Source organism: Cebus imitator, unplaced genomic scaffold, assembly GCF_001604975.1.
Source record: "Cebus imitator isolate Cc_AM_T3 unplaced genomic scaffold, Cebus_imitator-1.0 Scaffold729, whole genome shotgun sequence".
In the NCBI taxonomy this organism is placed as follows: domain Eukaryota; kingdom Metazoa; phylum Chordata; class Mammalia; order Primates; family Cebidae; genus Cebus; species Cebus imitator.
Window position 1 is genome coordinate 565,806 of NW_016108044.1, and position 16,759 is coordinate 582,564.

At 49.8% G+C, this 16,759-nt stretch overlaps 1 protein-coding gene across 1 annotated transcript in view; it reads right to left on the reverse strand.

The window, feature by feature from the left end:
* The window catches only part of LOC108296629 (major vault protein), a 31,810-nt gene that overhangs the window by 10,942 nt on the left and 4,109 nt on the right, over positions 1 to 16,759 (reverse strand). The window contains exons 2-7 of the mRNA XM_017519115.2: positions 7,425 to 7,584; positions 7,035 to 7,230; positions 4,328 to 4,451; positions 4,087 to 4,218; positions 2,650 to 2,744; positions 1,511 to 1,747 (exon numbers count right to left, since the gene is read on the reverse strand). Of these exons, the coding sequence (XP_017374604.1) occupies positions 1,511 to 1,747; positions 2,650 to 2,744; positions 4,087 to 4,218; positions 4,328 to 4,451; positions 7,035 to 7,230; positions 7,425 to 7,549 (909 nt within the window). The 5' untranslated portion in view covers positions 7,550 to 7,584. The remainder of the gene's footprint in view (positions 1 to 1,510; positions 1,748 to 2,649; positions 2,745 to 4,086; positions 4,219 to 4,327; positions 4,452 to 7,034; positions 7,231 to 7,424; positions 7,585 to 16,759) is intronic.

Here is a 16,759-nt window from a genome sequence, read left to right on the forward strand (position 1 = left end):
TTTTTTTGAGACAGAGTCTCACTCTGTCACTTGGGCTAGAGTGCAGCGGTGCAATCTCAGCTCACTACAACCTCTGCCTTCTGGGTTCAAGTGATTCTCCTGCCTCAGCCTCCAGAGTAGCTGGGATTACAGGCGCCTGATACCACGCCCAGATAATTTTTTTTGTATTTTTAGTAGAGTCGGGGTTTCGCCATGTTGGCCAGGCTGCTTTCCAATTCCTGACCTCAGGTGATCCGCCCACCTTGGCCTCACAAAGTGCTGGGATTACAGGTGTGAGCCACTGCCCCTGGCCTATTTCTACTTTTTCTGCCTCCTGTTTTTGCAAATAAAATATTCCAGGAATGCAGCAGTACTCGCTTGTTTACGTACTGCCCATGCTGCTTTCCTGACATAACAGCATAGTTGAAGAACTTTCACGGAAATGATGACTCACGGAGCCTGGAATATCTACCATCCAGCCCCCTTTACAGAACGAGTTTGGCAACTCCTGGTATTCCCACATATAGTTCAGACAGGGGATGAGGTACGGGGTGGGAGAGGGTACACCATGAGGTTTGTTTTACAAAAGATGACAAAGCGAAGCGAACACCAGAACATAAAATATGTGAAATAGTCACCGTGTGCTAGTTCAGGGCACTACTGACTGCACAAGGTGGTCCTGTAAGATTATAATGGAGTTTTGGGGTTTTCTTGTTTTTTTTTCTTGAGACAGTCTCCCTCTGTCACCCAGGCTGGAGTCCAATGGCACAATCTTGGCTCACTGCAGGCTGGACTTCCTGGGTTCAAGTGATTCTTGTGCCTCGGCCTCCCAAGTAACTGGAATTACATGTGTGTGCCACCACACCCAGCATACTTTTGCATTTTTAGTAGAAAGGGATTTCCCGACGTTGGCCAGGCTGGTCTTGAAACTCCTGACCTCAAGTGATCCACCTACATCGGCCTCCCAAAGTGCTGTGATTACAGGCATGAGCCACTGCAGCTGGCCTTATACCGTATTTTTACAGTGCCTTTTCTATGGTTATATACACAAGTACTTACCATTGTGTTCAGCTGCCTGCAGTATTCAGGACAGTCACATGCTGTGCAGGTGGGCAGCCTCGGGGCAGGCTACGTCATCTAGCCTAGGTGTATAGTAGGCTGTGCCATCTAGGTTTACGTAAGTGCACTCTTTTGCACAAAGACAAAGTTATCTAACGACCATTTCTCGGAATGTATCCCCATTGGTAAGTGACACATGACTGTATCAGAGAGTTTCAGGGTCTCGGGCTGGGGGGCAGCCAGAAGGCCTTCCCAGAAGAGGAAGTAACTTCAGGTCTGAAGGGTAAGTTGAAGGCTGCCAGGAATCAAATGGGCCAATGTCTCAGGCGTGTGAGAACTAAGCATGCAAAGGCACAGGTGTTCCTAGAACGTGCGTCTGAAGGAAAGAAGGGAGAAAGGGCAGAGGGCCTCGTGCCACTCGAGGGCATTCGCCTCCCAGGGTCATCCTCTGCGGGGATTGCCGGGGCCTCACCTTGACCACGAGTTTCTGCCCCAGCTGATTCTTGCCATCCTGTCCGACGGGGTCAAGAATCACACAGTAGTTGCGGGGGCCCAGGGTGGTGATGGGCACAACCCCCAGCACCTCCTCGTGGACATCTGGCACGTGGGCCTCCGTGTCCTGCACGGTCACCAGCCACTCCTCCCCAGTGCGGCGGGACACCCCCCTGAAGTCCTGGAAGTTCCGCCGAGCCCGGAGGTGCAGGGCTGTCTGCAGAGCAAGATTTGGGTTTTTGAGTGACCTGCCTCCAACTTCAGGGGATCTGTGAGCCTCATTAACCACCAAATGCTCCCAGGTCTCAGGGGAAATTTCTACCAATCGAGGGCTTTTTAAAATTTTTTGGTTTTGAGTCGGAGTTTCATTCTTGTTGCCTAGGCGGGAGTGCAATGGTGTGATTTTGGCTCACTGCAACCTCCACCTCCTGGGTTCAAGCGATTCTCCTGCCTCAGCCTCCGGAGTATCTGGGATTACAGGCACGTACAACCACATCTGGCTAATTTTTGTATTTTTAGTAGACATAGGGTTTTGCCATGTTGGCCAATCTGGTCTCAAACATCTGACTTCAGGTGATCCACCCATCTTGGCCTCCCCAAGTGTTAGGATTATAGGCGTCAGCCACTGCACCCAGCCAGCCTTTTTTTTTTTTTTGAGACAGAGTCTTGCTCTGTCTCCCAGGCTAGAGTGTAGTGGCATGACCATGGCTCACTGCAACCTCTGCCTCCCAGGTTCAAGTGATTCTCCTGCCTCAGCCTCTGGAGTAGCTGGGACTACAGGCATGCTCTACTACACCCAACTTGTTTTAAAATTTTTTGTAGAGGTAAGTTCTCCCTATGTTGCCCAGGCTGGTCTCAGACTTCTGGTCTCAAGTGATTCTCCCACGTCAGCCTTCCAAATTGCTGAGATTACAGATATGAGCCACTTCGCCTGGCCCAGGAAGGACTATTTCACCCTTCAGATGATCCAGAATACTCCTCAGTGATCTCTGAATTTTTTTAAGTGATCCTAAAATTATTGCTTCTCTTTTACTCTCATGCCATCCTGCCACTATTCTCTGCCTCTCGGAAGGTTCCCTAGCCCCAGGTCCCTTAAACCACAGCCCCCAGAGCACCAACCTTTTCCGTAAGGATCACGGCATCCACCAAATCCAGGACTTCCTCAAACACCCCTGGGAGGTACGCCCCCACTGTGGTGACCAGCCATTCTTCCCCTGGGCCGAGAGTGGAGGGTAAGTGACGAGGGTCCACCAGCCTGCTCCCCACCTGCCTCTCCCACAGCCTAGACTCAGGGGATTAGCAGATTTCATTGGCAAAGGGACGCCACTGGCCCAGGCTCAAGGTCCTGACTACAGTCCTCTTATTCACTCTTTTGAAGCCAGAGGAAAACAAGCTGCCACTCCAGTTGAATTTTAAAATACTTTTTTTTTTTTTTTTTTGATGGAGTCTCCTTCTGTCACCCAGGCTGTGATCTCAGCTCACTGCAAGCTCAGCCTCCTGAGTCGAACTGATTCTCAAGCCTCGGCCTCTTGAGTAGCTGGAATTACAGGCACATGCTACCATGCCTGGCTAATATTTGCATTTTTTGGACAGATGGGGTTTCACCATGTTGCCCAAGCTGGTCTCAAACTCTCGGCCACAAGTGATCCACCCACCTCGGCCTCCCAAGGTGCTGGGATTCCAGGCGTGAGCCACCGCACCTAAAAGCCTTCCTGAGGCCCAAGTTGCTGCTATGCTGACAGCGTGCTTTGCCTTCTCTAAGCTCCAAAGACCAACTTTTATCCTCCTAAAACAGGCAGCAGAACTGCCTCTGGTAGAGCTGTGGATGTCCTTGGGTTTATTGGAGAAGCCAGAGTGCCTGGATGCAGGTCCCAGCCTCGCCCTGCCTGGCCACAACCCAGGGCAAGCAGCCAGCGTTCTGTGTCCCAGTTTTGTTATACAGAAAGTGGGAATGGCAGTGGCTTGAGGTAGTACCTCTGTTGCCCAGGATGGAGGGCAGTGGTGCAATCACAGCTCACTGCGGCCTCCACCTCCTAGGCTCAAGCAATCCTCCCTCTTCAGCCTTCCAAGTAGCTGGGACTACAGACATATGCCAAAATGCCTGGCTAATTTTAAAATTATTTGTAGAGACGGGGTCTCACTGTGTTGCTCAAGCTGGTTTTGAGCTCCTGGGCTCAGGCAATCCACCACCTAGGCAAAGTGCTGAGATGACAGGTGTGAGACACCGTACCTGCTGGCCCACATTTGTCAACTGTATTTAAACATGTGCTTTGTTGATCCAGAATCAGATAAGACATGGCTACCGCCCATAGCTCACTGTGAAGGTGGGGGAAGGAAAAGCTACGTCAGGCCCCATGATCATTTTCCAGCCCAAATGGAAACAGCATGAAGCGGGGGTGGGGAAAGAATGGCAGTGGGCGGCCCTCAACAGCTTTCAAAAGATACCAGGAAAGCACCTCTCTGGGGCTACAGGAGGCTTTCCTTAAATTTTCTATGTTTTCCCTGCAGTGGGGGCCCCTCCTGCCCACCTGCTCTCATTGCCCCTCAGTGCCCCACCTGTCACCCTTTCCTTGCCGTCCCGGTCCCAGCACTCTTTGCGGGCCCTCAGCTGCAGAGCCTGGTTCTGCCTGATGATGGTGGCCTGAATGATCTCCACGACCTCCACTTCCTTCCGGGGGATGTACGTGCCTGGGGAGGGAAGAAGACGTGGAAGGTGATGGTCAGAAGGTATTGGGGCTATGGCAGGAAGGCAGGGAGCCCCTGACCCCGACTTAGGCTCCGCGGAGACAGAACTTACCAGGTCCCTCGAAGAGCCACTCGTCTCCGGCCACCACTTTGTCTCCATCTTTATCCTCAAAATCGAGCAGTGCCTTCAGATGGAGGGCAGTGTTGGGCAGAACCACCTGCAGGGGTGTGATGTCCTAGTGGGGAGGAAGGTGGGGACATAGAACAGTCAGTGCTGTGACCCCAGTAGGGCCACACCTGATGCTCTGGAGGCAGGTCCACAGCATCCATCTCTGCATGTCCTGAAGTAGGACCGGGGTAGAGGCCAGGCGTGGTGGCTCTCGCCTGTCATCCCAGCACTTTGGGAGGCTGAGGTAGGAGAATCACTTGAGCTCAGACATTCAAGACCAGCCTGGACAACATAGCAAGACCCCATCTCTTAAAAAAAAAAAAAATTTAGCCAGGCATGGTGGTCCACACCTGTAGTCCCAGCTACTTGGGAGGCTGAGGCAGGAGGATCACTTGAGCCCAGGAGGTTAAAGCTTCAGTGAGCTACGACTGTACCATTGCACTCCAGTCTGTCTCTCTTGAGACAGAGCAAGACCTTGTCTCAAAAAAGATAAAAGATCAGGAGACATAACCAAGGTCACACAGCTAGTGAGAAACAATCAAGACTTGAACTCTGGTCTTGAGTGAAGCCTGCCCTGCGCCTGACTCTGATGAGCCTGGTCCCAGGCTGGAGGAGCGGGCAGAGCGACTCCACTCCACCCACTGGCCGAACACCAGCTAGAGAGCAGGGTGGAGGCTTGCCGCTCTGAGCGCCTTTCCCTACAGGGCACCCTGGTTGTGGTGGCGAGAACATATCCCGTCTTCATGAAGTTTAAATTCCAGCAGGGTGATAACACACAGATGTCAACCATTCTGTCCCAGCAGACTACAGATACTCCCAGGGTGAGAGGTTCTTCAGGTGTTCAGATGAAGGAGAAGTTAGAGAGGCCCTTTGAATTGAAACTGGGCTCAAAGGAAAAGCTGGCTTCTTTTGGGGGGAAGGGGGACAGGGTCTCTCTGTGTGATCCAGATCCAGGCTGGACTGCAGTGGTATAACCATGGCTCACTGCAGCCTCAACCTTCCAGGCTCATGTGATCCTCCCGCCTCAGCCTCCTGAGTAGCTGGGATTACAAGTGTGTGTTACTACTTCCAGCTAATTTTTTTTTTTTTTTTTTTTTGAGACAGAGTCTTGCTTTGTCACCCAGGCTGGAGTGCAGTAGCATGATACCAGCTCACTGCAACTTCTGCCTCCAGGTTCAAGGGATTCTCATGCCTCAGCCTCCTGAGTAGCTGAGATTACAAGTGCACGCCACCACATCTGGCTAATTGTTGTATGTTTAGTAGCGATGGGGTTTCGCCATGTTGGCCAGGCTGGTCTTGAATTCCTGACCTCAAGTATTCTGCCCACCTCAGCCTCCCAAAGTGCTGGGATTACAGGCATAAGCCACTGTGCCCGGCCGAATGTGTTCTTTAAAATGAAAGCTTAGAGGGCATGGTGGCTCACGCCTCTAATCCCAGAATTTTGGGAGAACAAGGTAGAAGGATCGTTTGAGTGCAGGAGGTCGAGGCTGAGTGAGCTCTGATCATTCCACTGCACTCCGGTCTAGGCAACAGGAGGAGATCCAGTCTCAATTAAAAAAAATTTTAAAAGTACAAAAATCCCTATGTACTCTTCACTTGGATTCCTTAAGGGGTATCATCTTAATCATTCTCCATTTTCTCTCTACACACACACTTCTTCCCCAAAACTGTCTGCACCTAAGTGGACATGAATGTCTAAAAGCTCCCCAGGTCCTGCCATTATGCATTCAGGATCAAGTGGCACAGGTTAGTAAAGTCAGTAAAAAAGCATTGAATGGCCAGAAGGTAAAGATGGGAGAACAGGTAAGGGAATGAAGGTGGGACGCTCACCTGCTCAGGCCCAGGCCTGAGGCCAAGGGAGACAAGAGGCTGGCTGCAGGTTCCGGCCTGTGACGGCTTCTCCTAGAACAGGCACGGCCTAGGCCTGGGCTTGTCACTGCTGCTTTGGCACTGCCCACCAGTGTCTGGCACTGGGTGAATGAAGTGCTTAACCTTGGCACATGTTATTTAATGCCAGACTGGCTGGGCACTTCAGGCAGGCACTGGAGCCTGGGAAATTAGTGGATGAGATGGGCTGGCAGTTCTCAGAAAAGAGGCAAGTGTGTTTGAGGCATGTGTGCAGGACGGGGGCGGCTGGAGGTGAGTGGAGGTACAGTGAGTCAATTCCACCCTTGGTGACAGCCGGCAAGTGTCTCTGCCCACCCCTCCCACTGCCCTGGTTTGTTTTCCATTTAGTATAGGCCGGGTACAGTGGCTCATGCCTGTAATTCCAGCACTTTGGGAGGCCAAGGCAGGCGGATCACCTGAGGTCAGGAGTTTGAGACCAGCCTGGCCAACATGATGAAACCCTGTCCCTACCAAAACTACAGAAATTTGCCGGGTGTGGTGGCAGGTGCCTGTAATCCCAGTTACTCGGGAGGACTGGGGAGGCTGAGGCAGGAGAATCGCTTGAACCCAGGAGGCGGAGGTTGCAGGTAGCCGAGATCATGCCATTGCACTCCAGCCTGGGTGACAAGAGCGAACCGCTGCCTTAAAAAAAAAAAAAAATTAACAGCATCTAGAAAAAAATGTTTAAAGAAAAGGCAGTCCAGAGCCCAAGGCAAGTGGAGCATAGGTAGGGGAGGGCAGAGGGAGTGAGGAAGCCAGGTACCTTTTCCAGCACCTCCCCTGGGTACAGGGGGAAAGGGTCCTGGGCCAGCCTGATCTCGAGGTCAGCGTGGCGAAGCCGAACTTGCCCTGTGACATCAAACAGCACCGAGCCCTGGGCATCCCGCGACACAGGGTTGGCCACTGTGCAGTAGTGGCGTGGGGGGACGGTCACCATGCGCATGGGGGCAAACAGCACCCTGCAGGAAGATGAGAAGAGGTGTGAGGCCTGAGGACTTGGGACCAGGTCTCCACTACCACAGGAGACACCAAATGAGAGAAACCTATCACCCAAGCGAGGGCCACTCCTGCTTGGGAACAGGGAGGAGGAAAAGGATGATCACGCCAGCCAGACCCATGGGCCCCCACAGCCCTGAGTCTCCCCAACACCTACCTCTCGTTGTCCTGCCGGATGTAGGTCTTTGGCCCAACCTCCACATGGGACACGTTGCTGTTCTGGTCCAGCACGTGGATGTAGTGGTATGGGGGGATGCGGATGATGAACTCTTCAGTTGCCATGGTGACTCCTAAGCCCAGAGCTCACCAGAAGATGACTGGCAGGTAAGGGAGAGGACACAGGATGAGCCTGGGGAGCCTGGGCTGGGGCAGGCATGAGTCTGGAGAGAGGCCCTTGGTGGGATACGGCCTCACCTCCTCCAGCCAGGCCACCGCACCCTTTCCTGTCCATATCCGCATGTTCCCCGTCTTCACTCCACCCAAGATGACACAGCCTATCCTGACCATACCTTTGCCAAGAACTGCTTGATGCAGTGAGCCACAGAGGCTCAGGCTTCCTTGCCCATTCCGTTCCCTCACTCCCATCAACCACTTCACCTACACTGCTACCAGCACTGCAAAGGGCTTCAGATCAAGGCACTCCCAGTCCCTAAGGTGGAGAAATACAGCAAGCTGGGAGAGTGGGGAGCCATGGAGGCAGTGACGTGGCCTTGTCCAGCACTTAACAGGCAGTGGCTCTGAGGAGCTGTCTGGCTCCTCTGGGGGCAGGGGCAGGCTTTGAGAATCCTGAGGCCCTGGCTGTATTCAAACATCAGCCCATAGCCAAAGAATATCTGTATGCCTCAGGTAGTGCAGTGCCTAGGATTCAGCCATAACAGACACAAGGAAATGTTTGCATGAGCTGTGTCTACACCCCCGCCCCTGTTCCTACACTCTCAGTAATCCTGGGATGAATATGAAGACCTGGCCCACCGCTCGTGAAAGGGATCCCAGATGGAACTGAGGCTTCCACAGGACCAACTGCATTAGAAACACTGCAAATCGCTCTCACCCCTTCACCCCCAGTTCTCTCACCCTCAGCTCCCGCAGTTGTGAGCAAGGGTGGGGTGGAGAGGAAGGAGAAGGGGGATAATGATCATATTTCACCCATCCCATCCATCTGCTTCTGAATCCTGAGTGGAGTGCCACACACCCTACCTAAGCCCCATCCCTGCCCCCAGCACCCCTCGGACTTTGGACATGTCCCTTTGAGTCACACAAATGGAACCATTTACTAGGTGCTCCAGAGCCTCATCCTTAAGAGACTCATGTCAGGCTTCTCTATTTTTTGAGACAGGGTCTCATTCTGTTGCTCAGGCTAGAGTGCAGTGGTACAATCATAGCTCACAAAAGCCACAAACTCCTGGCCTCAAGCAATCCTCTAGCCTCAGCCTCCTGAATAGCTAAGACTACAGGTGCACGCCACCATGTCTTTTTTTTTTTTTGTAGAGATGAGGTCTCATTATGTTGCCCAGGCTCGTCTCGAACTCCTGGCCTGCTCACCTCTGCCTACCAAAGTACTGGGATTACAGGTGTGAGCCACTGCACCCAGCTGATGAGGAGGCTCTTTTGTCTGGTTGTGGCCTCAAAAATATCTGGCCAGGTGCAGTGCCACATCCCTATAATCCCAGCATTATGGGAGGCAGAGCGAGACTGTCACAAAAAAAGTGGCTTTTCATCAGTTCCACCATCTGCCCAGCCTCCCACCCCAGGTGAGAAATGCAAGGGAAGAAGGGAGTGACCTGGCCTAGGAAAAACAGGCAGGAGCCATGAATTACAGAAGAAAGGCTGGATACAGCCCAAGAGAAGAGTTATACTTGAGTCCTACAATCCGTAAAATTTCAACTTTTTGTTTAGAAATTGTGAATCTTCACAAAATCCCAATTCCTGCTTCACTTGAAGAATTAGAAGACCAGCAACACAGCCTACAGTCAAGCCTCAGCCGCCCCTTCAGATGGAACACAAGCTTCCCCACCTACCACAGTCCCCATCACCCCACACTGCCTTACGGCCACACCATTGCACTCCCCCACTTGTTGAAAAACCCTTTAACTCAGCAGTGTCCAATGGAAACTTCTACAATGATGGAAATATTCTAAATCTGTGCTGTCTTTGGACTAACCACATCCACATGTGGCTCCTGAACACTTAAAATGTGGCTAGCGGCTGGGCACTGTGGCTCACAGCATTTTGGGAGGCTGGGGCAGGTGGATCATCTGAGGTCGGGAGTTTGAGACCAGCCTGGTCAACATGATGAAACCCTGTCTCTACTAAAAATACAAAAATTAGCTGGGCATGGTGGCATACACCTGTAATCCCAGCTACTCGGGAGGCTGAGGCAGGAGAATTGCTTGAACCCCGGAGGCAGAGGTTGCTGTGAGCAGAGATCTCATCATTGCACTCTGGCTCTGGAAGACAAAGCAATACTCCATCTTGGAAAAAATAAAATGTGGCTGGTGCATCTGAGGAACTAAATTTTTAAATTATTTTTTGAGACAAGGTCTTGTTCTGTTGACCAGGCAGGAGTACAGTGGCACAATCATGGCTCACTGCAGCCTCAACCTCCAGCCTCAAGCGATCCTCCCACCTCAGCCTTCCAATTAGCTGGGATTACAGATATATGCCACCAGGCCTAGCAATATTTTTTTTTTTTTTTTCCTGCAGAGATGAGGTTCTGCTATGTTGCCTAGGCTGGTCTCGAACTGCTGGGCTCAAGCAATCCTCCTGCCTCAGCTTCCTAAAGTGCTGGGATTAGAGGTGTGAGCTACTACACTCAGGTGATTTTAATTTAAATTGCCAAACATGTCTGGTTGATCCCATATTGGACAATGGAGTTCTAAATAGTTGAGCCCCAGATAGGGACAATGAATCCTTCAAGGCCACACAGCAAGTTAGTGGTACTGTTGGGACTAGAACCCTGGTGGAACGCCTGGTCCTGTCTTTCTAGAGAGACATCATGGTCCCGTCATTGGGGCACCCATTCTGAACTGAACTGCCAAGGCTTACAAATCTGATGGGCTGTTTTCATGTTTTTATATTGTTTCCTTACTGCCTTGCCTCATTTTGAAAGAGGTTACAGTTTGGATGTTTTCCTGGCACACTCCACATCACAGGTAGGTTATTCTGCTGCTCATTCTTTCATCTTACAACTTTTTATGAGATCTGAACTGAATACTTTTCTGTTGCTCATTTTTGTTCAAAGTTACTTTCCCCTCATTTCTAGGAGGGTAGCTTGTCTAACAATCAGAGTTGCTACTTTTTTTTTTTTTTTTCTGAGACAAGTCTTCTGTCGCCCGGGCTGGAGTGTGGTGGCATGATCTCAGCTCACTGCAACCTCCACCTCCTGGGTTCAAGCGATTCTCTTGCCTCAGCACCCCCTAGTAGGTTGGACTACAGGCACACACCACCATGCCTGGCTAATTTTGGTATTTTCAGTAGAGATGGTGTTGGTTGGGTTGGTCTCGAACTCCCCACCTTGTGATCCACCCACCTCGGCCTCCCAAAGTGCTGGGATTCTAGGTATGAACCACCACGCCCGGCCCTCCTCTCGCCACTCTTAAGGGGACCTTGTCTTTTCTTCCTATTGCCCTGTGCTGCCCAGCTTTGATTTCACTCCCCAGTTGCTCTACAATACTGGGCGCAGTTCTGGAAAGGCAACTTCCTAGAGTCCAGAGGGCTGGGACTTACTGGATCTGGACCTTTTTTTTTGGGCGGGGGGCCGGGGGGATAAGGTCTCTTTGTTGCCCAGGCTGGAGTGCAGTGGTGTAAATTATGGCTCACTGCAGCCTTGAACTCCTCAGCTCAAGGGACCATCTCAGTCTCCCGAGTAACTGGGACTGGAGGTACATACCACCACACCTAGCTAATTTTTAATTTTTTGTAGGTGTAAGGTCTTTGTTGTCCAGGTTGGTCTCAAAATCCTAGCCTTAAGTCATCATCCAGCCTTAGCTTCCAAAAGCACTGGGATTACAGATGGAGCCACCATGCCCAGCCAGGATGCCTGGATCTTGGCTCTCACCATTTTGGGATCAGTGATCTTGGACAAGTCCCTTGACCACCCCATGCCTATTTCCTCATCTACAAAATCATCAACCAAGTTAGCACATAAAGCACTCGGAACAGAGCCTGGCTCTTCATCCACCCTGTCTGACTGCAGGGGAGGTAAGAGTGCCTGAGGCCCAGCTTTCCTATCCAGTGTGGGATCTAGGGAATGTAACCAGTGCCGGGGGCTCCCCATCTGACCTGGCACGCCGGTTTAAGCCTCGGTTGTTTACTGGTCAGTGGCAAATCTTGTTTCACCCCAGCTGCAGGGATGGAACAGCAAGTAGGGACTTCACTGCCAAGCAAAGTTTTTTCCACTGCTCCCTTGGTGGGTTCTCTGCAGGGCAGAAACCTGGCCAGGAAACCAGATGGGAGAAGAGGAAGGGCTGGGGCTCTGAGCGGAGGTACAGACTGGGCTCTGAGGCCCCCCAGGGAAGATCTGAACTCTAGAAAGCCATGCAAGGTTGGAAGCGGGCTCTGGGAACAGCCTCCATTGGCTCATTGACTGATGACCCCCCCATACCCCCCACAGCTGAGGCCTCTCCACCATCTGCTGCCCCAGCTGGGCCCAGTCAGGGGGGCTGAGTGCCGCGCCCAGCTCAGCCCGGTGACTCAGCAAGTCATCCTCACGGCTGGACTCCTGCCTTGTTCTGAGGCCAAGCCCTCGCCAACTGCCCCTGCATCAGCACTGGGACCCCACCTCACCTCCCTGACCGCCCGCCTGCCATACCCCAAACCTGGGCCTTCTGCCTACACCACCTGCCAGGTTCAGCTAGGACAGGTCTTGCCTTCTACCGTCACCATCCATGGAGGTGAGCCAGGAAAACCCTTTGACTCAGCAGCACATTCCTGACAAGTCTCAGATTTAGGTTTTTGTAGTTTCCTTCCAGATGACATGCGCAGTTAGAGGATTTTACTTCCAATAGATCAGGGCCCTCTAAAGACAATGGCATGGATTGTGTTGACCTTTGAAAGGTTCTGCCCAGCCTTCAGGCTTGGCCCCAACTCCCCAAATCCACTCACCCACCCATCTCCCTTCAGTCCCTGCTTCTGAGGCCTGCCCTAGTTGAGTCTCAGTGTAGACGCCAGTCCTGCCTGATCACACCTCCCTCAGGTGTCGTGAGGCTCCTGCAAGAACCAGAACCAGCTTTCACCCAAAATCCCAGCAGCATCTCTCCCACCATGAGGCTAAATGGGCGGAGAACTAAAGAGCCTGTCCGAAGCAGAAACCTGGCTCGTCATCTAGTTAAAAGAGGGGCTCTTGGGTGAGAGGGTGGCTCACACCTGTAATCACAACACTTTGGGAGGCTGAGGGTGGGAGGATGGCTTGAGGCCAGGAGTTCAAGACCAGCTTGGGCAACAGCAAAACTTAATAAATAAATGAGTCATGAGTCACTACTTCCCAGAGAGCTTCAGGGTCAACTGTGAGTAGCCGATACAGTGAGTGAGTCTTTTTTTTTTTAAGACAGACTTTCACTGTCACCCAAGCTGGCGTGCAGTGGCACGATCTCGGCTCACTGCAATGTCCACCTGCCTTCCGGATTCAAGCAATTCTTTTTTGTTTTGTTTTGTTTTCTGGATTCAAGCAATTATCATGCTTCAGCCTCCCAGTAGCTGGAATTACAGGCACATGCCACCAAGCCTGGCTGATTTTTTGTATTTTAGTAGAGATGGGGTTTCACCATGTCACCCCCAGGGTGGTCTCAAACTCCTGAGCTCAGGCAATCTGCCTGCCTCAGCCTCCCTAAGTGTTAGGATGACAGGTGTGAGCTACCACACCTGGCCCATAGTGAGTCTTAACTAGCAACTGACCAAGTGACCACACTGCCTACAGCATCTGCAGTGAGCAGAGTGGCACCACCTGGAGGCTTGTTAGCAATGCAGCCTCGGGCCCCACCCCAAAGCCACTGAATCCCTGGCATTATAACTTGGCCGCCAACGACTTGCACACACGTTTAAGTCTGAGCAGCTCTGGTCTAAAGCCGAGACTCACGGCTCAGGCTGCACACTAGTCATCTGGAAATTTTTTTTGTTTTGTTTTGTTTTTTTGAGATAAGACTTCCGCTCTTGTTGCCCAGACTGGAGGGCAATGGCAACATCTTGGCTCACTGCAACCTACGCCTCCTGGGTTCGAGCAATTCTCCTGCCTCAGCCTCCCAAGTAGCTGGGATTACAGGTGTACACCACCGCACCCAGCTAATTTCCTATTTCTCTTTTAGTAGAGCTGGGGTTTCACCATGTTGGTCAAGCTGATCTCGTACTCCTGACCTCAAGTGATCTACCCACCTTGACCTCCCAAAGGGCTAGGATAACAGGCATGAGCTGCAGTGCCCTGCCTGGAGATCTTTTTTAAAGCCATCCATCTCTGGTGATTCTGTTTAATTGGACTGGGTGAGGTTCAAGCACTGCAATTTTAAAAAGTTCTCCCCTCTGACTCTTAATATACAGCCAGGATTGAGAGCCAGTGGGAAAATGTCACTCCAGCAGTTTTTAGCACTGGCAGCATGCTCCTGGGCCACTCACTAGCCTCTGAGCCTTCCTCTCCAGTGAAGTGAGAATGAAAGTGACTGCTGACCAGGCTTGGTGACTCACGCCTGTAATCCCAGCACTTTGGGAGGCCAAGGTGGGAAGATCGCTTGAGGCTAGGAGTTCCAGATCAGCCTGGGCAACACAGGGAGAACCTGTTGCTACCAAAATCATAAAAAATACTAGCTAGGTGTGGTGGCACACACCTGTGGTCCCTGCTGCTTTGGAGGCTGGAGGTGGGAGGATCGCCTGTACCTGGAAGGTCAAGGCCGCAGTGAACTGTAAATGGAGCTCACAAGTGCACTCTGACCTGGGCAACAGAGTGCATGCACTCTCAACGCACTTTTTTTTTGAGACCATCTCAAAAAAAAAAAAAAAAAAANTTTTTTTTTTTTGGCCTGCTTTATATTCTAGATATGCCAGTAGCTCATTAGATGGTTCTCACCCAGTTTAAGGGTGGGTCTGCTTTTCTTAGCCCACTGACTCAAATGTTAATCTCCTTTGGCAAAACCCAGACACACCTAGGATCAATATTTTGCATCCTTCAATCCAATCAAATTGACACTCAGTATTAAGCATCACAAAAATACGCCCTCTACCTTCCCAGCCTCTCATTGACCTATGATACCTTTTTCTTTTGGCATAAAATTCATAAGCCTCTCCAAACATAACATAAGAGTCTTCATTTGTCAGTTGACCTCTCTAGATAACGTACATCACACAAAAACTTGAGTGTACATATTTGTAGAAAGTGTATTCATAATTGTCAGAAAAATTAGAAACAACCATGATATCTTTTAACAAATGAATGGATAAAAATGCTGGTACATTTATACAACAAAATACTGCTTGGCAATAAGAACCATTATACATAAAAAGATATGGATAAATCTTAAAAACATTGCTAAGTGAAAGAATTATTTTTGAAAATACTACATATTGTATGATTCAAATTATACAAAATTCTGGAAAAGCAAAACTCTAGCAACAGTGACATAATTAGAGATTTCCTAAAGTTAGTGGTGAGGGGAAGGTTAACTGAAATACAAAGGATTTCTTACAGTGTTAAAACTATACAGTATGGTGCTATAATTGTGGATGCATGATATGATGCATTTCTCCAAATCCATAGAACTTTAGAGAACAAATATTAAAAATTTAGGTATGAAAATTTGTTAAATAATAATTTAGGAGGTCAAGGAATCCCAGAATACATTGCAGAATGTGACAAAGCAATTTCACTGTGGCTTAATAGTCTTTATATCTATTTTCTTACAACTCAGGGGTCAGAAGTCCAAAATCATGAAGCTGAATTCAAGGTGTTGGTAGGGCTGGTTATTTCCGGAGGCTCTGGGGGTGTACTCGGTTTCCTTGCTTTCTTTGCCTTCTTATGGTTGCCTGTGTTTCCTGTCTAGTGGTCTCTTCCTTCAACTTCAAAGTGTAGCACTTCAGTCTGTACTTCCATTATGACATCTGTTTCTCCTCTGACTCTTACTCCTCCTGTATCCCCCTTATAAATAGTGTTATTACGTGGAGCCCAGATGTATAATTAAGGGTAATCTCGTCATGTAAAGATCTTTAATTTAATCACATTTGAAAAGTTTCCTTTTTTTGATATAATGCAATATTCATAGGCTCTGGGGTAACTCCCAGAACTTGGACATATTTAAGGGTTAATTTTTCACCTTGACTGATCACTAGCAGCTCGGGATTGTAGCTCCCACTGAAAGAGCATAGAACGAAAGGATGCCACACTTTCAGATCAATTTTTGTTGCTCAGGCACCAGGAGATTCCCAGCGGAGGAGACCCACGTGTCGCCAGCGCAATTCTTGAGGCCGGTGAGGCGGTTTTGCCGCTGCCTTGGTGTGGCGGTTCTTGGTGCAGAGTCAGAAAAGCACCATCAATCTTAAAACCGCTGTTTTGGCCGGCGCAGTGGGTTGCTCAGATTCTAGCGCCGGGAATCAACAAGTTGGACGTCCATTCAGAAACCCAACTATAAAGACGGTAATTATAAAGACCACAGATGGATAAATTTATAACGAAGGGAAGAAACCAGCCTAAAAAGGCTGAGAATACCCCAAATCAGAACGCCTCTCCCTCTACAGGGGATCACAGTTCCTCATCAGCAATAGAACAAGGCCTAATGGAGAAAGACTGTGTTCCATTAGCAGAAGCTGACTTTAAAAAGTGGATGATAAGAAACTCCTGGGAATTAAAAGAACTTGTTCTAACCCAATGCAAAGAAACTAAGAACTTTGAAAAAAGGTTTGACGAAATGTTAACAATAACACGCAGTTTAGAGAGGAATATAAGTGAATTAATGGAGCTGAAAAATACAACACGAGAACTTCGCGAACTATGCACAACTTTTAACAGCCGAATTGATCATGCAGAAGAAAAGATATCAGAGGTCGAAGACCAACTTCATGAAATAAAACAAAAAGACAAGATTAGAGAAAAAAGGATAAAGAAGAACAAGCAAAGTCTCCAAGAAATATGGGACTATGTGAAAAGACCTAATCTACGTTTGATAGGTGTACCTGAATGTGACGAAGAGAATCAATCCAAGCTGGAAAATACGCTTCAGGATATTATTCAGGAAAACTTTCCCAATCTAGCAAGGCAGGACAATATTCAACTCCAGGTAATACAGAGAACACCACAAAGATATTCCTCAAGAAGACCAACCTCAAGGCACATAATCGCCAGATTCACCAGTGTTGAAACGAAAGAGAAAATACTGAGTGCAGGCAGAGAGAAAGGTCAGGTTACCCATAAAGGGAAGCCCATCAGACTCACAGCAGATCTCTCAGCAGAAACCCTACAAGACAGAAGAGAGTGGGGGCCAATATTCAACATCCTTAAAGAAAAGAACTTTCAACCCA